Raw genomic sequence first — 23,401 nt, forward strand, 5'->3', positions numbered from 1 at the left:
AGTGGATGGATCACTGATGAACAAATACAACACAGGTGTGAGTCTTTTCTCAAGAAAGCAGGAGAGAGGAGGAGCTAAGATGGCGGAGGAGTAGGACGGGGAGAACACTTTCTCCCCCACAAATTCATCAAAAGAACATTTAAATGCCGAGTAAATTCCACAAAACAACTTCTGAATGCCAGCAGAGGACATCAGGCACCCAGAAAAGCAACCCAAGTCTTCGAAAGGAGGTAGGGAAAAATATAAAAGACAAAAAAAGGGACAAAAGAGGGAGGGACGGAGTTCCGTCCCGGGAAGGGAGTCTTAAAAAGAGAGAAGTTTCCAAACACCAGGAAACCTTCTCACTGCCGAATCTGTGCCGAGCCTTGGAAGCACAGAGGGCAACATAACAGGGAGGAAAAATAAATAATTAAAACCCGCACATTGAGAGCCCTACGGTAACTCCCCCAGCGGAGAAGCAGTGCAGATGCCTGCATACGCCATTAGCAAGCAGGGGCTGGGCAGGGAGGCGCGGCGCGGGCTGCATCGCAAGAATCTGGCCTGAATACCCCGAGCACTATCTGAGCGAAATAATTTGGGCTAGCAAACCAGACTGTGGGATATCTACCACGCAAAAAGCCAGCCCTAACCTATGACACCGCCAGGCCCGCGCACGGAATAAAGGACTGAACAGAGATAGCCGGCGGCAGACCATCCCCCTCCGGTGATAGGCAGCCAGAGCTGGAAGGGGACAATCGCAGCCCCAGAGAGACATTATCTATAAAACTGTAAGCAGGCTTCTTTGCTAACTAAAACTTCTTGGGGGTCTGGACGGTCAACATCTGCCTGAGAAGGTGTGCGGGTGCACAACTAGATAACCGAGCGGCGGGGAGGCAATAAGTCGCAGCAATCGCGCGCGCAAAACACCTCATTACCTGAGCTGCTCAGATCTGGGAAGGGCACAAAACGTAGGCCCAACCGAGAGTCTGCGCCTCTGAGGACTACCCGAGTGCCTGAACCTGAGCGGCTTGGACCTGGGAAGTACAGGCAGCCCAGGGCCGGCCGCGGATGGTTCGCGGCGGAGCAACCTAGAGCCTGAGCAGCGTGGGCAGAGAGGCTACATGCGTTGTGAACGGGGGGCAGACCCAGTGTGGCTGAGGCACTGCGAGCACACGCCAGTGTTATTTGTTTGCAGCATCCCTCCCTACCTCCCCTCAGTGCGACTGAACAAGTGAGCCTATAAAAATATATATATATATATATTAAGTCCTCTATTATTCCTTTAATTTCCACTTTTATAACCGATTACTTTGCAAAAAAAAAAAAAAAGACCCTATTTTTTTAAAGCAAACTTCATATATATATATTTTTTAATAATTTTTTGACATTTTTTTTCTTTTTCTTTCTTTTCTTTAACATTGTATTTTTGAAATTCCAAACTATACTCTAGATTTTTAATTTTAGCTTTTTAGTATTTGTTATCAATTTTGTACCTATAGTTTTGTTTTTGTTTTTGTTTTTATATAATTTCTGTGACCCTTTTTTATTTTTTTTTCTTTTTCTCTGTTTCTTTCTCTTCTTCTTTTAAATAACATTGTATATCTGAAATTCCAAACTCTATTCTAGATTTTTAATTTATGCTTTTTGGTATTTGTTATCAATTTTGTACCTGTATTTTTTTTATATAATTTATGCGAGCTTGTTTGTTCTTTTTTGTTTTTTTCTCTCTCTTTCTTTTTCTTCTTCTTTTTTTAACATTGTATTTTTGAAATTCCAAACTCTACTCTAGATTTTTAACTTTTGCTTTTTGGTATTAGTTATCAATTTTGTACCTATATTTTCTTTATAATTTTTGCGACCTTGTTTGTTTTTGTTTGTTTGTTTTTTCTCTCTTTCTTTTCCTTCTTCTTTTCTTTAACATCATATTTTTGAAATTCCAAACTCTACTCTAGATTTAAAATTTTTGCTTTTATGTATTTGTTACCAATTTTATACCTTTAAGAACCCAATCTTCAGTACCCATTTTTCACTAGGGAGCGAGATTACTGGCTTAACTGCCCTTTGGACTCTCCTTTTTCTCCACTAGGTCGCCTGTGTCTCCTCCCTAACCCCTCTCTACTCTACCCAACTCTGTGAATTTCTGTGTGTTCCAGACGGTGGAGAACACTTAGGGAACTGATTACTGGCTGGATCTGTCTCCCTCCTTTTCATTCCCCCCATTTATCCTCCTGGCCACCTCTGCCACCTTCTTCCTTCTTCTCTTCTCTGTATAACTCTGTGAACAACTCTGAGCGGTCCAGTTGTGGAGTGCACATAAGGAAGAGATTACCGAATAGCCCACTCTCTCCTCTATTGATTCCACGTCATCTCATTTGGGTCACCTCTAACTCCCTCCTCACTCTTCTCTTCTCCATATAACCCTGTAAACCTCTCTGGGCGAAACAAGTTTCAGGGCAAGACATACCAAGCAAATTCTCCAGCAGCAAGGAACACAGCCCTGAGCTCCAAGATACAGGCAGCCCAAAGTCACCCCAAAACCATAGACATCCCATAACTCATTACTGGACATTTCATTGCACTCCAGAGAGAAGAAATACAGCTCCACTCACCAGAACACCGACACAAGCTTCCCTAACCAGGAAACCTTGACAAGCCACCTGTACAAACCCACACACAGCGAGGAAACACCACAAGAAAGAGAACTCCACAAACTGCCAGAATACAGAAAGGACACCCCAAACTCAGCAATTTAAACATGATGAAGAGACAGAGGAATACCCAGCAGATGAAGGAACAGGATAAATGCCCACCAAACCAAACAAAAGAGGAAGAGTTAGGGAATCTACCTGATAAAGAATTCCAAATAATGATAGTGAAATTGATCCAAAATCTTGAAATCAAAATGGAATCACAGATAAATAGCTTGGAGACAAAGATTGAGAAGATGCAAGAAAGGTTTAACAAGGACCTAAAAGAAAGAAAAGAGAGTCAATATAAAATGAATAATGCAATAAATGAAATTAAAAACACTCTGGAGGCAACAAATAGTAGAATAACAGAGGCAGAAGATAGGATTAGTGAATTAGAAGATAGAATGGTAGAAATAAATGAATCAGAGAGGATAAAAATGAAATTAAAAACACTCTGGAGGCAACAAATAGTAGAATAACAGAGGCAGAAGATAGGATTAGTGAATTAGAAGATAGAATGGTAGAAATAAATGAATCAGAGAGGATAAAAGAAAAACAAATTAAAAGAAATGAGGACAATCTCAGAGACCTCCAGGACAATATTAAATGCTACAACATTCGAATCATAGGGGTCCCAGAAGAAGAAGACAAAAAGAAAGACCATGAGAAAATACTTGAGGAGATAATAGTTGAAAACTTCCCTAAAATGGGGAAGGAAATAATCACCCAAGTCCAAGAAACCCAGAGAGTCCCAAACAGGATAAACCCAAGGCGAAACACCCCAAGACACATATTAATCAAATTAACAAAGATCAAACACAAAGAACAAATATTAAAAGCAGCAAGGGAGATGCAAACCTGCAGCTTTGCCCGGGGAAGGTACAACATGGGATGAAGCGGTCCGCGTTTTGTAAAGTTCTCCAGGAGATTCTTAAGCAGAACACGTTTCTTAAAAAAATAAAAAATAAAAGCAGCAAGGGAAAAACAACAAATAACACACAAGGGAATTCCCATTAGGATAACAGCTGATCTTTCAATAGAAACTCTTCAAGCCAGGAGGGAATGGCAAGACATACTTAAAGTGATGAAAGAAAATAACCTACAGCCCAGATTATTGTACCCAGCAAGGATCTCATTCAAATATGAAGGAGAAATCAAAAGCTTTGCAGACAAGCAAAAGCTGAGAGAATTCAGCACCATCAAACCAGCTCTCCAACAAATACTAAAGGATATTCTGTAGACAGGAAACACAAAAACAGTGTATAAACTCAAACCCAAAATAATAAAGTAAATGGCAATGGGATCATATTTATCAGTAATTACCTTAAACGTAAATGGGTTGAATGCCCCAACCAAAAGACAAAGACTGGCTGAATGGATACAAAAACAAGACCCCTACATATGTTGTCTACAAGAGACCCACCTCAAAACAGGGGACACATACAGACTGAAAGTGAAGGGCTGGAAAAAGATTTTCCATGCAAATAGGGACCAAAAGAAAGCAGGAGTAGCAATACTTATATCAGATAAAATAGACTTTAAAACAAAGGCTGTGAAAGGAGACAAAGATGGTCACTACATAATGATCAAAGGATCAATCCAAGAAGAAGATATAACAATTATAAATATATATGCACCCAACACGGGAGCGCCGCAATATGTAAGACAAATGCTAACAAGTATGAAAGGAGAAATTAACAATAACACAATAGTGGGAGACTTTAATACCCCACTCACACCTATGGATAGATCAACTAAACAGAAAATTAACAAGGAAACACAAACGTTAAACGATACAATAGACCAGTTAGACTTAATTGATATCTATAGGACATTTCATCCCCAAACAATGAATTTCACCTTTTTCTCAAGCGCACATGGAACCTTCTCCAGGATAGATCACATCCTGGGCCATAAATCTAGCCTTTATAAATTCAAAAAAATTGAAATCATTCCGAGCATCTTTTCTGACCACAATGCAGTAAGATTAGATCTCAATTACAGGAGAAAAGCTATCAAAAATTCCAACATATGGAGGATGAACAACACCCTGCTGAATAACCAACAAATCACAGAAGAAATCAAAAAAGAAATCAAAATTTGCATAGAAACTAATGAAAATGAAAACACAACAACTCAAAACCTGTGGGACACTTTAAAAGCAGTCCTAAGGGGAAAGTTCATAGCAAAACAGGCATACCTAAAGAAACAAGAAAAAAATCAAATAAATAACCTAACCCTACACCTAAAGCAACTAGAAAAGGAAGAAATTAAGAACCCCAGGGTTAGTAGAAGGAAAGAAATCTTAAAAATTAGGGCAGAAATAAATGCAAAAGAAACAAAAGAGACCATAGCAAAAATTAAAAAAGCCAAAAGCTGGTTCTTTGAAAAGATAAATAAAATTGACAAACCATTAGCCAGACTCATCAAGAAACAAAGGGAGAAAAATCAAATCAATAAAATTAGAAATGAAAATGGAGAGATCACAACAGACAACACAGAAATACAAAGGATCATAAGAGACTACTACAACAATTATATGCCAATAAAATGGACAACGTGGAAGAAATGGACAAATTCTTAGAAAAGTACAACTTCCCAAAACTGGACCAGAAAGAAATAGAAAATCTTAACAGACCCATCACAAGCATGGAAATTGAAACTGTAATCAAAAATCTTCCAGCAAACAAAAGCCCAGGTCCAGATGGCTTCACAGTTGAATTCTATCAAAAATTTAGAGAAGAGCTAACACCTATCCTGCTCAAACTCTTCCAGAAAATTGCAGAGGAAGGTAAACTTCCAAACTCATTCTATGAGGCCACCATCACCCTAATACCAAAACCTGACAAAGATCCCACAAAAAAAGAAAACTACAGGCCAATATCACTGATGAACATAGATGCAAAAATCCTTAACAAAATTCTAGCAATCAGAATCCAACAACACATTAAAAAGATCATACACCATGACCAAGTGGACTTTATCCCAGGGATGCAAGGATTCTTCAATATCCGCAAATCAATCAATGTTATACACCACATTAACAAATTGAAAAACAAAAACCATATGATTATCTCAATAGATGCAAAGGAAGCCTTTGACAAAATTCAACATCCATTTATGATAAGAACTCTCCAGAAAGCAGGAATAGAAGGAACATACCTCAACATAATAAAAGCTATATATGACAAACCCACAGCAAACATTATCCTCAATGGTGAAAAATTGAAAGCATTTCCTCTAAAGTCAGGAACAAGACAAGGGTGCCCACTTTCACCATTACTATTCAACATAGTTTTGGAAGTTTTGGCCACAGCAATCAGAGCAGAAAAAGAAATAAAAGGAATCCAAATTGGAAAAGAAGAAGTAAAACTCTCACTGTTTGCAGATGACATGATCCTTTACATAGAAAACCCTAAAGACTCCACCAGAAAATTACTAGAACTAATCAATGATTATAGTAAAGTTTCAGGATATAAAATCAACACACAGAAATCCCTTGCATTCCTATACACTAATAATGAGAAAACTGAAAGAGAAATTAACGAAACAATTCCATTCACCATTGCAACGGAAAGAATAAAATACTTAGGAATATATCTACCTAAAGAAACTAAAGACCTATATATAGAAAACTATAAAACACTGGTGAAAGAAATCAAAGAGGACACTAATAGATGGAGAAATATACCATGTTCATGGATTGGAAGAATCAATATAGTGAAAATGAGTATACTACCCAAAGCAATTTATAGATTCAATGCAATCCCTATCAAGCTACCAACGGTATTCTTCACAGAGCTAGGACAAATAATTTCACAATTTGTATGGAAATACAAAAAACCTCGAATAGCCAAAGCTATCTTGAGAAAGAAGAATGGAACTGGAGGAATCAACGTACCTGACTTCAGGCTCTATTACAAAGCCACAGTCATCAAGACAGTATGGTACTGGCACAAAGACAGAAATATAGATCAATGGAACAAAATAGAAAGCCCGGAGATAAATACACACACATATGGACACCTTATCTTTGACATAGGAGGCAAGAATATACAATGGATTAAAGACAATCTCTTTAACAAGTGGTGCTGGGAAAACTAGTCAACCACTTGTAAAAGAATGAAACTAGACACTTTCTAACACCATACACAAAAATAAACTCAAAATGGATTAAAGATCTCAACATAAGACCAGAAACTATAAAACTCCTAGAGGAGAACATAGGCAAAACACTCTCCGACATACATCACAGCAGGGTCCTCTATGACCCACCTCCCAGAATATTGGAAATAAAAGCAAAAATAAACAAATGGGACCTAATTAAACTTAAAAGCTTCTGCACAACAAAGGAAACTACTAGCAAGGTGAAAAGGCAGCCTTCAGAATGGGAGAAAATAATAGCAAATGAAGCAACGGACAAACAACTAATCTCAAAAATACACAAGCAACTCCTATAGCTCAACTCCAGAAAAATAAATGACCCAATCAAAAAATGGGCCAAAGAACTAAATAGACATTTCTCCAAAGAAGACATACAGATGGCTAACAAACACATGAAAAGATGCTCAACATCACTCATTATCAGAGAAATGCGAATCAAAACCACTATGAGGTACCATTTCACGCCAGTCAGAATGGCTGCAATCCATAAGTCTACAAGCAATAAATGCTGGAGAGGGTGTGGAGAAAAGGGAACTCTATTACACTGTTGGTGGGAATGCAAACTAGTACAGCCACTATGGACAACAGTGTGGAGACTCCTTAAAAAACTGGAAATAGAACTGCCTTATGATCCAGCAATCCCACTGCCGGGCATACACACTGAAGAAACCAGAAGGGAAAGAGACACCTGTACCCCAGTGTTCATCGCAGTACTGTTTATAATAGCCAGGACATGGAAGCAACCTAGATGCCCATCAGCAGATGAATGGATAAGAAAGCTGTGGTACATATACACAATGGAGTATTACTCAGCCATTAAAAAGAATACATTTGAATCAGTTCTAATGAGGTGGATGAAACTGGAACCTATTATACAGAGTGAAGTAAGCCAGAAAGGAAAACACCAATACAGTACACTAATGCATATATATGGAATTTAGAAAGATGGTAACAATAACCCTGTGTACGAGACAGCAAAAGAGACATCGATGTATAGATCAGTCTTATGGACTCTGTGGGAGAGGGAGAGGGTGGGGAGATTTGGGAGAATAGCATTGAAACATGTATAATATCTTGTATGAAACGAGTCGCCAGTCCAGGTTCGATGCACAGTACTGGATGCTTGGGGCTGGTGCACTGTGACGACCCAGAGGGAGGGTAGGGGAGGGAGGAGGGAGGAGGGTTCAGGATGGGGAACGCGGGTATACCTGTGGTGGATTCATTTCGATATTTGGCAAAACTAATACAATATTGTAAAGTTTAAAAATAAAATAAAATTAAAAAAAAAATAAAGCAGAAGACCCAGATGATCTTACCTGGGTGTGTCCTGCTAAGGACACAGCAGTCACTCACTGGAGGGTCAGTTAAGCTCATGATCTACTGGTAATTCAGCTTTGTGAGATAACAAGGATGAGGATGTGGGAGTTGTAACAGGGAAGAAAGGCCAATGAGGAAACCAAATTGAAAGAAATGGATGATGTGTTGGAGAAAAAATGCCCATTAGGGAGAAAATCCACCAGAAACTTAGGGGACAGGGTGGAATGCAGGCCCCCTGTGACTTCGTAGCACAGATGCACATTGGATTTCATGAGACCATCCTTCATAAAAAATATCAACAATACATTTTGTAATTTTGTTAGGCATAATATGAATGCCTTCTTCCCAGGTTGCTCAATGGTTAAGGATCCACCTGTCAAGCAGGAGACCCAGGTTCGGCCCCTAGGGTAGCAAGATCCATTGGAGAATGAAATGACAATCCACTCCAGTACTATTGCCCGGGAAATCCCAAGTACAGAGGAGCCTGTTGGGCTATAGAGCATGGGATGGTAGACAGTTATACAGGACTTAGAGATTAAACAACAACAACAAAACATGAATGTAATGCATGATAGATTCATTATTATATAGTTATTATTAATATAATTATTTTCCCCTGATGTAAAAAGAATTAAAGATGAAACATGTTCACAAGTCCCTGAAAGAATACTGGGCTGCAGACACTGTGCCCTCTGTTTGCTGAGTCTCTCGGCCCTGAGAGGAGGTGCACCAGGCACAGGGGTCAGGGGCACAAAGTAGTGAATTCACATGATGTGAACTTGGGATTTTATTGATATGCTGTCCTGGGCTCCAGCCACATTTTGGTTGGTCAGAGATGAACCCCTAGAGGAAACCTCTGGTGTGAGGTCTGCAGGAAGCCCCTGGTTTATTCTTACGCTGGAAATCAGGACTGTCTTCCCAGAATTAAGCTTTAAAAAACTTAGTTCCCCTACTGAACTGCCTGCTACAGAAAATAACATATGTGTGAAACATCTGCAAGTCACTGATGGTAGAAATTCATAGCATCTTCTATTTCTGTTGAGGCCATCAATTGCTTTCATGTCTTCCAGAGTCAGTTCAAAGTCAAACACATGGAAGAAAGGAAAGAACCATGTTTACTCCCCCAAGAACTGGCCTCCCCCTGGGGACTGGAGAAGTGTCCAGCTGGATGGAGACAAGAAGAGGGGACAGGGAAGCTGTGTCTGTCCTCAGCTTCCAGGTGAACAAGCCTGGGAAGCTTTGCTGAGTTCTCACCTCTCCTTCCACACCTTTTCCTTCACTGTCTACCTTACAAACGTTACAGTGCATCAGTCCCTTATCTAAGTGAATCACTTGAAAAAACAATCAAATTAAAATCTTTTACCAAGCATGGTCATTGGACACTCCTGACTCGATACTGAATCTGAGCCAACATTAGACTAATTAACTCCACCCAACACGCCCTAAAGGTGACAGGATTCAGCTGAAGCAGTGTCAGAAGGAGCTTCCTCCATGAAAACCTATTCAATAATCTGATATCAAACGTACTCATTACCTATCAGTTCAGTTCAGTTCAATCGCGCAGTCATGTCTGACTCTTTACAACCCCATGAATTGGAGCACACCAGGCTTCCATGCCCATCACCAACTCCCGGAGTTCACTCAAACTCATGTCCATCGAGTTGGTGATGCCATCGAGCCATCTCATCCTATGTTGTCCCCTTCTCCTTCTGCCCCCAATCCCTCCCAGCATCAGAGTCTTTTCCAATGAGTCAACTCTTCGCATCAGGTGGCCAAAGTACTGGAGTTTCAGCTTTAGCATCATTCCTTCCAAAGAACACCCAGGACTGATCTCCTTTAGAATGGACCGGTTGGATCTCCTTGCAGTCCAAGGGACTCTCAAGAGTCTTCTCCAACACCATAGTTCAAAAGCGTCAATTCTTCAGCATTCAGCTTTCTTCACAGTTCAACTCTCACATCCATACATGACCACTGGAAAAACCATAGCCTTGACTCGAGGGACCTTTGTTGGCAAAGTAATTCCCTATGATTGAATATAAAAAACTTTATGTAAATGCCTTTGTGGAGAAAGTTATGAAAAATGTTTAAGACATTAAAGAACACCTAAATAATTAAAAATTCATATCATAATTTTGAAATGGAAAGCTCAATTTTGTCAAGAAATTCATTTTCTCCAAAGTGATGTGTTTCAGTGCAATATGAACCAAAGACTTAAACACGTATTATTTTGTGAAATTCAGTAAAGTGATACTAAGTTTGAAATAAGAAATAGCTAGTCAAGAGCAATCAAGATAGCCTTAAAGAAGAAAAATATGCCATTCTGAAAAGCAAGACTTAATTTATACTTTTGTAATAGAGTACCGAAAACTGAATAGTTAAATATAAGGGAGAGGCCAGAAATGTATTTATGAATATTTGATATATGACAGAGTTGGCAGTGAAAAATCTGTGGAAAACATGGACACTTAGATTTCCATTTAAATAAAAAAAAATAGGTAATCATTTTATATCATATTAGAAAATCAGTTCCAGGTGTATTTCAGAACCAAATTTGAATGCAAACACAAAACAATTTTTCAGGGGACTATATAATTGACCCTTGACTTGGCCTGACCCATAACTTGCATTGGGCAGTGAAATTTGCCAGAAGAAATGGTGCATTTTCAGCTTAGACATGAAGAGGATTTTTTCCTACTCCCTGGCTTGGGATCATAATTGGGAAATTAAAAGACACTTGCTCCTTTTTTTTTTTTTTTCTCCGGGAGCGAAATTCAAACTGCCCGCTGGTACTCGGTGCCGCGCAAGCGCACAGCCGCACTCCCGAACTCGGCGTAGCGCAGGCGCACAGCCGCACTCCCGAAGGCTGCTGCCGACACTTGCTCCTTGAAAGAAAAGCTATGACAAACCTAGACAGCATATTAAAAAGCAGAGACATCACTTTTCTGACAAAGGTCCATCTAGTCAAACTATGGTTTTTCCAATAGTCATGTATGGATGTGAGAGTTGAACTATAAAGAAAGCTTAGTGCTGAAGAATTGATGCTCGTGAACTATGGTGTGGAGAACACTCTTGAGTCCCTTGGACTGCAAGGAGATCAAACCAGTCAATCATAAAGGAAATTATTCCTGAGTATTCATTGGAAGGACTGATGCTGAAGCTGGAACTCCAATACTTTGGCCACCTGATGCAAAGAACTGACTCACTGGAAAAGACCCTGATACTGGGAAAGATTAAAGGCAGGAGGAGAAGGGGACAACAGAGGATGAGATGGTTGAATGGCATCACCGACTCAATGGACATGAATTTGAGTAAACTCCAGGAGTTGGTAATGGACAGGGAAGCCTGGCGTGCTGAGGTCCATGGGTTTGCAAAGTGTTAGACGTGATTGAGTAACTGAACTGACTGACTGACTTGGGATCATAGGGCTGTGCTGAGATAGTTGTCACAGTCTAGCTAAATATATATGAAAAAATATACAGAGAAGCATGCAGGCTCCTCTAACAAGAGTCACATCCAGCTGGTAAAGCCTTGAACTGCAAATGCCCAAGAAAGCCCAGCCTAGAGGACAACTGCTTAGCTGAGTGCTGGCTGATTGTCAAACCACAGAATCAAGAGACGCAGAAATGATCTCTCTCTGCATTAACTCTCTGGGGAGAGTTTCCTGTACAGCTATGCTAAGGTACAATAATGGTCTCCTACACAGAAATCAAAACACAGACATCTTAGCAATAATAGGCACAGTCTTGAACAGGAACTTTGCAACAGCAGAAACTCAAGGAGATTAAATGTGTGAAGTAAAACCTTATAGTATTCATGGAAATACAAGATAAAACCACAATTAGGAGGTTAAAGATCACTGCCATTTGTGCCCCCAAATTCACATCTTGATGGTGTTAGAAAAGGAGTTTTTGAGAGGTGATTAGGACATAATCATAGAGCCCTCATGCATGAGATTTAAATAATATCATGTAAGAGACTTGGGACAGCTCTGTTGACCCCTCCACCATGTTAAGATACAAGGAGAAGCCAGTGACCTGGAGGAGGGCCATCACCCAACCACACGGATCTCAGACCTCCAGCTTCAGAACTGTGAGAAACAAATTTCAAGTTTTTCTCAGTCACTCAGTGTGTAGTATCTTGTTAAAACACACAAAATGGCCTAAAAAAATCACATAATGCAATTTCATCAATTGAGAAAAAGACAATAAGATATCATGTGTACAATGTGACAGAATAAATTGGGGACATAGCACTGGAGCTATAATCTCTGTTTTCTGTCCAACTATAGTGAAAGTGAAAGAGGAGAGTGAAAAAGTTGGCTTAAAGCTCAACATTCAGAAAACTAAGATCGTGTCATCTGGTCCCATCACTTCATGGCAAATAGATGGGGAAACAGTGGCTGACTTTATTTTTCTGGGCTCCAAAGTAACTGCCGGTGGTCATTCCAGCCATGAAATTAAAAGACGCTTACTTCTTGGAAGGAAAGTGATGACCAAGCTAGACAGCATATTAAAAAGCAAAGACATTACTTTGTCAACAAAGATCCGTCTAGTCAGGGCCATCGGAGAAGGCACTGGCACCCCATTCCAGTACTCTTGCCTGGAAAATCCCATGGATGGAGAAGCCTGGTAGGCTGCAGTCCATGGGGTCGCTAAGAGTTGGACATGACTGAGTGACTTCTTTCACTTTTCACTTTCATGCATTGGAGAAGGAAATGGCAACCCACTCCAGTGTTCTAGCCTGGAGAATCCCAGGGACAGGGGAGCCTGGTGGGCTGCCGTCTATGGGGTTGCACAGAGTCAGACACGACTGAAGTGACTTAGCAGCAGCAGCAGCAGCAGTCAGGGCTATGGTTTTTCCAGTAGTCATGTATGGATGTGAGAGTTGGACTATAAAGAAAGCTGAGCGCCGAAAAACCGATGCTTTTGAACTGTGGTGTTGGAGAAGACTCTTAAGAGCCCCTTGGACTGCAAGGAGATCCAACCAGTCCATCCTAAAGGAGATCAGTCCTCAGTGTTCATTGGAAGCACTGATGTTGAAGTTGAAACTCCAATACTTTGGTCACATGATGCAAAGAGGTGACTCATTTGAAAAGACCCTGATGCTGGGAAAGATTGAGGGCAGGAAGAGAGGGGAACAACAGAGGATGAGATGGTTGGATGGCATCACCGACTCAATGGACATGAGTTTGGGTAAAGTCTGGGAGTTGGTGATGGACAGGGAGCTATGGCATGCTGTGGCCCATGGGGTCACAAAGAGTCAGACATGACTAAGCGATTGAACTGAACTGAACTGAAATTTACATTTTGATGTTGTTAGAAATGGAGCCTTTGAAAGGTCATGATAGTGGAGCTCTCACGAATGAGATTTTAAAATAGCATATTCATGTAAGAGACTTGGGAGAGCTCTGTTGCCCTCTCCATGATATTAAGATGCAAAGAGAAACCTGTGACCTGGATGAGGGCCCTCACCTGACCACACAGGAACCCTGACTCAGATCTCCAGCTTCAAAACTGTGAGAAATAAATTTCAATTTTTCTCAGCCACTCAATCTGTGATATTTTGTTAGAGCAGTTCAAATGGTCTAAAAAAAATCACATATTGCAATTTCATCAACTGATAACAAAGAAAATAAGATGTCATTTGCAGAAGATGACAGATTAAATGGCTAACATAACTCTGAAACTAAAATCTCTGTTTTCTGTCCAACCTGAACCCTCTGCAGCCATGCCACCTCTCCTGTTGCCACATCAGGAGGAGAAAATCACCAGGAACACACACAACATGTTCATGCATGGGGAAGAACTGGTAACTTGTCTTGATTCAAGGAAAGTCTTGAGAGAGAGACAAAGAATGAAGGATATTCCTTAGGACCCCTTTGCCCACAGCCCCAACTCATCACCTGTACGTTCTCTTTGATCTGCTTCTTCTTGTAACTCTTGGCCAGAACCACAACACCACGTTGTATCTGGTAGTGAAGGACAACCAGAGCTGGGGTTTGCTTGTACTTTTTGGCAATGGCACAAAGAACCAGGTCCTCCAAGAAAACGGGCAGGTTCAGGTTCACCCTGGAAGGAAATTCAGAAATGCTGAGGAGCTGAGACTAAGTACTCAGTTTGTGAGTAGTTTCACCAAACAGATGAAGTATGTCCACTCTATACCAGTGCTTCTCAAACCGTGGTCCATGTACTAAAACCATCAGCTTTACTGGGGATCTTGTTAGAAGTACAAATTCCCGGCTTAAATGCAGACACACTGAATCAGAACTTCAATGGTGGCACCTCCTAATCTGTGTTTACAAAGTTCTCCCAGTCATTTGGATGCATGTTTGAGTGAGACCAGAACTCCCAAACTCATGGATTTTTTTTTCCTTTTTTAATTCTCATTTGTTGTTTTTCTCCATTCATAGCTCTAAAGTTTGTACAATGGCACAAAAAGAAACAGTGATGGAAAAAGACTGGGAAAATTTTTTTTTAATTGTTACTTTTCACAGGTATTGATACAAGTTGAATAGTCCAAAACTATTCATTTCATCATTATTTATATATATTATTTATATTATGCAATTTTCTATAGATGTTTACAAAAATGGTTCATATTGAAATTTGTTATCATGATAGACCTGGAAGTTACATATTATTATCCCAATTTTAGATAAAAGATATGTGAGGTTTAGACATGTATTTTTAGAAATATGTTCATTGTTGAATAAATAAGTAAATCATGATATGAGCTTGTGTCTCTGGTCTCAACTGGGGGATTATATATTGATTTTAATGCAGAGATTTGTTATTTATGGGTCAACAATCTAATACAATGTAGAAAAATTGGCTGGGTGATGGGAAGATAAAAGAGAAGGATTCATTCCATCCTTCCCTGCTTATCCCCTGTGCCTATGAGTTATCTGAGTAATATATGATTTAAACTATTTATCAAAAATTGAATTTTACATAAACTACTTGTTGTCTTCATTAGGGTTCAATACCATTCTTTTAGTCTTTGGGAACCCAGGGTAGCATAGGCAACAAGAACGATATCATATGACTTGCAGAAATCCAACAGTTTCCTCTGGTTGAGATAAGGGTGACATTCCACCTGTAGAATGTCAACAGAGAAGAGTGTCAGATTATATGGAAAGGTATTATTAATGTGACAGAAAAAGATGTAAGCTGGAAATATCAACACCAAGAGAGAAATAGAAAAAAGTGTGTTTATACAGTTAATTTTATGATAGACATGGATGGGAAAACCAGTCTAAGACTGAATAATCAAAAGGTGGGCTCTACATTTGAGTAAATGCTTCTGAGTAAATATTTCATGTAATGTTAGCATCACCATGAGCCTTTAAATTAACCCTCTAACCTGGATGATTTCCATCATCTCCAGCACATTTTTCTGTTCTGTGCTCCCTGTTGAGACTCATAAATGCTGAGCCACCAAGATTTTGGATTCAGCCAACAGAACCCCACACAAACGCTTAACACCCATCTCAGCTGATTCGTATCTTTATTACTTCCCATTCCAGTTTTTTTTAATTAATTTATTTTTAACTGAAGAATGTTTGCTTTACAGGATTTTGCTGGTTTCTGTCAAACCTCAACATGAATCCATTCCAGGTTTTCATGGTCTTCCTTCCTGCTTGCAGTTCGCTCCAAGCCACTTTCACCCTCAGTCTGGTTATCCTTCCATCCCAGGGAAATGCCTCCTTCCTCTAGCTCTGGATTCTACCCACAGTTTACGAGGAAATCCTCCACACCTATCTACCCAGACTTTATCAGAGATATCGTTATAGATTTCATTCACAAAGTCCAGACAGGCTCTGCTCTCTAGTATCCTTTGACCCACAAAGGTCGTATGAACAGGAGGAGAGGACAGACAGATATCAGGCTCCAGGGCAAGAAGGAGGTTGTAAAGAGCAGGAGGGAGAGGAGCCAAGCTGCTCACCTGGTTGCAGACAGGCTTGTACTTGAGCCCCGGCTTATTTAGGGTATTCTCCAGCTGCTTGTGGTTGAAGTTGGACACCCTGATGGACTTAGTCAGCCCTGCGTCCTTACACTTCTCCAGGGCCTGGAGACGGATGGGTGCTGAAAAATCACTTGGAATGAGCAATAGAACAAGAATAAAAGCTGAAAAAATATCTGTAAAAAGTGTCATCCAGAAGAATTAGCATTGATTATCAAGAAGGAAAGAGGGGAAGAATGGCATGACACAAAAAGAAGAATTGCCATCTCCTCCTTGGAAAATCCTAGAGAACACATATCACATGGAAGGAAATCACTGTCCCAGATTCTCCTCCTCTGTTCCTCTCTGTGAACATTTCAGCAATGGTTTCCTCTCCATAACCCCAGCATCACATCCCTTAGAGTTCATGAACTGCTGCATGACACAAAAAGAAGAATTGCCATCTCCTCCTTGGAAAACCCTGGAGAACACATATCACATGGAAGGAAATAGATATCTGTCTCACTGTCCCAGATTCTCCTCCTCTGTTCCTCTCTGTGAACATTTCAGCAATGGTTTCCTCCCCACAAAACCCCAGGATCACATCCCTTAGAGTTCATGAACTGCTGAGTCTGATGGCCCACAGCCCATGCTCACAGGCAGAAGAATTGATGGAGGTTTCCCCTCTCCTGTCTCCTCCTTTAACTCTCTACTCTTGGAACTCACCTCCCATGTGCGACAGAGATCCACTGAGTCAGGTATCAGTTTTCCATTTTCATCTTTTGGGTATAATTCCTCCCCTGGCTGGAATAGAAGCAGTCATTTTAGACATGTACAAAATAATTTCTCCACATTTAGCAAGGCTTCCAGGCACCCAGGATTAAACCTACATGAGGTAGGTTTACAACTTTGTAGATACTATTTGCAAAGTGATTGCATATGGAGATGTAAGCAAGGTCTTTAGGAGGGAAGCTTATTCTACTTTTTTACACTCAATACATGTTGTAATAAGTACAATTTTTCTAGGTCCTAAAAAAGGACTTCAAGTGACTTCTGTGAATTTTGTCGGTTCTTGTACTTCCCTCTTGAAATATCTCTGATCTGAGAATAGCAGTAAGTTACATGGCTTTATTTCCAGAATAAAAGTTTCAAACTTGACCTGGGCTAGATAATCAGATTTCCTTTTCCCTCTGAGCATCAGACGCCTTAGGGCAGGCACATGAACCAGCAAGACTCTCCTTAAGTTGGTACGGATTGTGGAAGATCAAGGTCTCAAAGATCAGTGGTCTTTGAGACCATTGTGGAAGATCAAGGGTCTCAAATGTTCATGCCATGGACCTTGAGCTGCCCCAAGGTCATATTTGCCATCAGTAGAAAATTTTCAGAAAAAATTAGCAAACCATGAGTAACATCCTGATAAAGCGTAGAAATTAGTAGAAATTAGGAGACATTCCTGAAGAGTACTGCAAATCCCCAATCTGTCTGTGGCTATGACTTGTCATCTACATAGTCCACTAAGCTATTGTGCATCAGATGGTTTGAACTGCTTTTTGTAACTTGAAATCAAGAGTTCTCAGTAAACCATTCTTAACGGCTAAGTGCAGTCTACAAACCTCATCATGAAGTCAGGCAAGAGAGGAGGCAATCTCTCCCAAGTCCTTGTAAAGGAACAAAGTTTAGACGCACGCAGAGGGAGCACCACCAAATATGCTCAATTTGAAAGGGTGAAAGACAAGAGAAACTCATCATGTTCAATGTAAAGCAGTGTCATGCTCACCACGGCTGCACCAAACTCTTGGTTCTTGAAATCCCCAGGGACCCAGGAGTCATATTCAGGACTGTGTGCAGAACTGGCCTGCTTCTACTTCCTCAGGTTTTTCTGGCACAGACTCTCAGATTATTAACTCCTTTCTCTGGGAGGCATGTAAGGGATTCAAAGAAACTCAGTAAAAAGATGATCACAAATTATTGTTTGGGAGATTCTACTCTACTGTAATCATCCCTTCAACCTACTAAGACAAACCTTAATGCAACAATCCATGCAATGATGCACATTCTAACACAAGAAATAAAATTGATGTGATCACACATATTTCCAACCTTCACAGCCAGTGGAAAATGAATAATATAGAGATGGACATAGTCCAGTTGAAGAGTTTTCAGTGACTTTTTCAAGGCTGGTCAGACCAACTCTTGTCGAAGGGAAGTTAACCAAAGCTGTAGAGATTAAAGAATGGAAGTTTTATTAATAATACTTCAGGTGTTTTTTTTTTTTTTTTTGCCTTACTGTGACATTTGTGGGATATTACTCCCCTGACCAGGGATCAAATATGGGCTCATGTCATTAAAGCACCAAGTCTTAACCACTGAACCACCAAGGAATTCTAATACTTTAGGAATTTACCAATAAGCATAGATCACCAAACAAATGATCCTATTATATAATTGTCACCTTCGCACAATCACTTTCATAGATGTTCACACACAACATGCATAGCACCTTTGAAGTGTAGAATATGTCTTCTCTCTTCACAGTACCATCTGCAATCCTGCTTTAAATGGCCTAGCCAACTTGCTCCTCATTTTGGTACACATGAGCACAGTCAATATGGTGGAACCCAACCTCTATAGCAAATTGGGTGACTTCCTGAGATTCACTCTTAGCAGTCTACATAAACAAAAATGTTGAATATCCACATGATTAAGAGATTGCTAAGGTACAAGCTTTGATCTTCCCAAGGATTGACTTTGCTCTGTGCCTTTGGTTAGTTCTATATGTGTGGTGATGAACCCATGAAAGTTTCCCTGAACATTCCTGGTGAGTTATTCCATGGACACCCAGGAACCCTTCAACCCCAGGCAACCAGTGGTTGATTGCTGACCTCAGAGGACCCAAGAACACCTCCAGGTTCAGTGATTTGCTGTTAGAAGCCAAAAGACTCATTAAGTTGTAGTCATGAGTAGCATTTATATTGTGAGATGTATACTTATATACAAAGATATAAGGTGCCTGGTAAAAGCAGCAAGAAACCAAGTGCAAGCATTTGAGACTTCTGTCTACCAGTGAAACCACACAGAATGCACCAAATAAAACTGTATCTATTCAAGGTGTACAAAGTGATGTTCTCATATAAGAATCCATAGTTAATAATCACCACAATCAAGCTAGGTAACAGATCCATCACCTCCCATAGCTAACTATTAAGGTTGTTTGTAAGAAGACTTAAAATCTAATCTAACAAAATCTCAAGTTATGCACATTATCCTTAACTATAGTCACTGTGCTATACACCAGTTGTTCAGGCTTATTCATCCTATAACTGAAGGTCTATACCATTGACCAACATCTTTCCATTTTTCCCAGCCTTGACACCAGCTTCTGGTCACCATTTCCCTATTCTCTGCTTCTATAACTTCCACTTTTAGAGAATCCACCTATAAAGACATCCTGTAGTATTTATCTTTCTATTTCTGGCTTATTTCACTTAGCTTAATGTTCTCCCAGTTCATCTGTGTGGTTACAAATGGCAAAATTATTTTGTTTATAATGCTTAATAAATGTTCCATTTCTTTTTTTTTTTTTTAGAAAGTATTGCTTTATTTGAGAAACTTACTTCCAAATGACTTTTATGTATTTTAAAAAGTCATAAAGAGCATCCAAGAGAAAAACGTATACAGTTTCCATAGGAATAAGGACAAAAAAAATGGGGTTGATGACTGCCCCAAACGATATTTCCTAAAGGAAAAAAATGTAATATTTAACTTCTCTTTTTTTGAGGCAGGGTAAGTGAACTACACACATCATAAATAAAATTGTCTTACTTTACAAGGAGGAAGGACTGTGATCCTGTTTTTGATGCATATTAAATATAAAAATCCACTGTTCTGATCACGATGAGGGAAAAAAACATCATTCTTCAACACTTCAGTTCATGCAATGAAATCCAAAGGTCTGTTGAATCCACCTTATGGATTCATGTACTGCCTATACTTTCTCTTCTGAGACACATTTATGGCGTAGGCATTTACAGAGCCATCCACCTTTTTCCCTTTCGTGGAGTCAAAGGAGGCAAATCCCATTAACTTCATCATTTCTATTTCTTCCTCTGTTTTGCCCTCTAAGTCCTTCTCAGTTATCTGACGTTCTTTGCTCTTTCTTTCTTTCTTCTCCTCATCTCCTCTTTCAGTCGAGAAGAGAAAATGTAGATCTATGTCGTCTTGGGGACCTGGAACGCCTTCGGGGTGGGGCGCGAGAGCGGCTTCTCTGATCTTGCTCCCGGAACCGGGACCTTTCTTGGCGCCTGTGTTCTCTTTCCTGGGATGTGGGCCGGGACCACCTCCGCTCCCTCCGTGGGGCACGGCTGCGGCTGCGACCCATTTGGAATCCTTCTCCAGTACAAGTCCTCCGTTTCTTTTTATGTGATTCAGAATCTTTCCTATTTCAAGGAGATAGATATTTGGTCTAACTTCCCTCTGTTGTGTCTGCTCCTGGTTTTTCTTAAATGCTCGGACATTTGGGGATGTACTGAGCCATGAACCAGTGAATTTCATTGACAGCCTGGACCCTTCCTCGCCCTCACCCCCTGAGTCCTACAAAGTCCTGTCTTCTGTTTCCAAAATGTCTCTGGATATTTCTATCTGTTTTATAGATGAAAAACTGAGACTCAAAGTTTAAGGACAATTACATGCTCTAAAGACAAGACTCAAAGTTTAAGGACAATTACATGCTCTAAAGACAAGACGGACAGCCAACTTTCTGCCTTCCTTTCTAAAGACTTGTCCACTAGCCTGAATTATGCCCAGGCACTTCAGACTATATTTAATAAAAACACACAATGAAACCCAAGAATACATTGCAAAACCTGGCTTGTAAGAGTGTGGTTTATCCCTTCAGTGATATCCCCTCAGTTATATCCTCCTCCCCACTCAAATGATACTATAGTTCCCATCAGAAGAAGTTTCCAAGCAGAAAGAGAAGTACAGGGAAAAATATAGCTGGAGTGTTTCTGCCCTGGCACTGAGCAGGTATCCCACAGTAGAAAAGCAATTCTCTCCCATTATTTTTCAGTCACCTCATCTTCAGGACCTTCCACCTCAAATGCTTCTCTGGATCATGTCTTTTTGGAAGAAGGAAAGTGTTCTGGAACTAATGAAATATACAGAGAAACCCCACCATAGCAATCCCCCTCAAAACAAAGCAGCTGACAGTCAGTGATCTTGATGGCCAAGTCTCACCTCTTCTGCCAAACTGGGAAAGAGATGGAAACTGGAGGGGAACCCAGAGTAATCTGCAGGTAAGCACAGCTTCAGACCATGATGCAGAATGAAGGCTGAATGCTTTCTCCTCTTTCAGAGGACATGGTTCTAGCCTGGTTGGTGGAACCACATGACCCTCCCAGAGTCACACAGGAGCTCAGTGCTTGACAACCCAAGTCCCTTCTGCTCATGTCACATCCACTACTATTTATATCTCAACCCACAACCTGTACTGTTACCTCTGAAGGTGCATAGGTTCCGAATCTCAGGACAGGAATGAAGTAGCCATCATTAAGCTTCACCTTCTGGCCTTTGAGATCCATTGTCTGTTGCTCCTCTGAGTAAGCAGACTGGGATTTTTTTCTTCTCCCTTCAAATGTTATAAATAACAAGAACATAACACCCGAGCTGCACTGTCCAGTGTTAGCAGAGACATAGTAGGAGAAGCATGATTAAACCAGTACCCATGGAGTCAGAGATGATTGACCACAGTTAACTTGTTTGATTCTTTTTATCAATGTAACCTCACGTAGTATATAATGATGAGATTGGGTGAGCAATTATTGACTATTTGTTAGACTAGAAACTTCCAACATAAATATTTTTAATTTTCTATTATTATGAAGCCCAATCTCAATCAAACATCAATTGAAAAAACTACTTTTCAGTACAAACACACACACATACACAAATTACACAATCTGAAAGTGTTTAATAGCATTTTTCAAAATGTTACCCCTTAATAAAGAATCAAAACTTCAAATGAAAATAAATTTCCCCTTTTATATTTCCCACAGCAAAATTACTATGCTTTACAGACCTGACTACTGAAATCCTAAACAGAAAACAGAAATGAGACATTTTGGCCAGTGCTTATTGGAAGTTAATTATTAATAGCCTTAGGATACCATGCACAGTGTTCAAAGAGACTTTGAGTGTTGAACCCTTGTAGCTAGTTATATAACTTTTAGGGTACTCTCATAATGTCACTGATACATATTTTACATAATTTACTAACTGCTCCACATCATTCATAAATGAAAAACCTATAAACAAATTAAAATGCAACAAATCTGGAAAGAGTAACAGAAATTGTGATGCACTGATACACGAGAACGTTGTGAAGACAAAATTTAACATGTACAGTGATGTCGGCAAAATGGTGAGGTGGGAGGACTGAACTCTCCCATGGAAAGACAAGAAAAGAAAGAGAAATCACCTGAAAACTTCATAGGAGTCTGGAAAACAGTCAAACACAGATCGACAGCAACAAAGTAAACAGCCAATTAGGAAAAATCAAGAACAGAATGGAAGGAAATTTCATCGTGTATTACTCACCTGTACCCTCCTCCTGCCTGGGGCAGTGCAACCTTGATGAGCTCCCAGTTGCTCCCTCAATCCAGAGTGATAACAGAAAACCTTATGTGTGGTATTCCAACCTACTTGGGGGCTGTCTGGGGACTAGTGTCTGTTCCACTTAACTCTAAGCTTAAACTAAAGAGTTCCTGGAATGCCTATTGCAGCTGCAGGGGAACTATATATATATATATATATATATATATATATATATATATATATATATATAATATATATATATGTTTGTGTGTGTGTATATATACATATACATATATATGGGCTTCCCTTATAGTTCAATTGGTAAAGAGTCTGCCTGCAATGCAGGAGACCCAGGTTCGATTCCTGGGTCAGGAAGATCCCCTGGAGAAGGAAATGGCAACCCACTCCAGTATTCTTGCCTGGAGAATCCCATGAACAGAGAAGCCTGGCAGTGCTACAGTCTATGGGGTCACAAGAGTCGGACACAACTGAGCGACTAAGCACACCTAAGCACATGTATATATATATACATAAGGAACCAAGGACAAAGGAATAAGGGTGGAAACACAGACTAGATAATGTATTAAAAGGCCCTGAATAGAATGAGGATGTGGCTTTGGGGGACATAGTACATTCAAAAACAGTCATAAATTCACCAGAATCAGATAGCCAGTCTCAGCCAGGTAAGATGCTAACTCAGAAATGAACTGAGCCACCTG

At 40.1% G+C, this 23,401-nt stretch overlaps 1 protein-coding gene and 1 long non-coding RNA gene across 2 annotated transcripts; one reads left to right on the forward strand and one right to left on the reverse strand.

The window, feature by feature from the left end:
* LOC147360791 (uncharacterized) lies at positions 1-9,519 on the forward strand. The gene is made up of 2 exons (XR_015138735.1): positions 1-230; positions 9,221-9,519. It is a non-coding gene; the product is annotated as an uncharacterized LOC147360791 (long non-coding RNA).
* Positions 9,520-9,853: 334 nt separating this feature from the next.
* Positions 9,854-22,879, reverse strand: LOC147360792 (aldo-keto reductase family 1 member C3-like). The gene is made up of 7 exons (XM_086331121.1): positions 22,686-22,879; positions 17,869-21,717; positions 16,818-16,895; positions 16,095-16,234; positions 15,136-15,245; positions 14,053-14,218; positions 9,854-10,173 (listed from the first exon to the last, which is right to left on the reverse strand). Exons 3-7 carry the CDS (start codon positions 16,822-16,824, stop codon positions 10,096-10,098), a joined length of 501 nt encoding a protein of 166 aa, XP_086187247.1. The 5' UTR covers positions 16,825-16,895; positions 17,869-21,717; positions 22,686-22,879; the 3' UTR covers positions 9,854-10,095.
* Positions 22,880-23,401: the final 522 nt, after the last annotated feature.

Source organism: Bos grunniens, chromosome 13, assembly GCF_055505025.1.
Source record: "Bos grunniens cultivar Pamir isolate PY7600 chromosome 13, Bosgru_T2T1.0, whole genome shotgun sequence".
Lineage (NCBI taxonomy): Eukaryota > Metazoa > Chordata > Mammalia > Artiodactyla > Bovidae > Bos > Bos grunniens.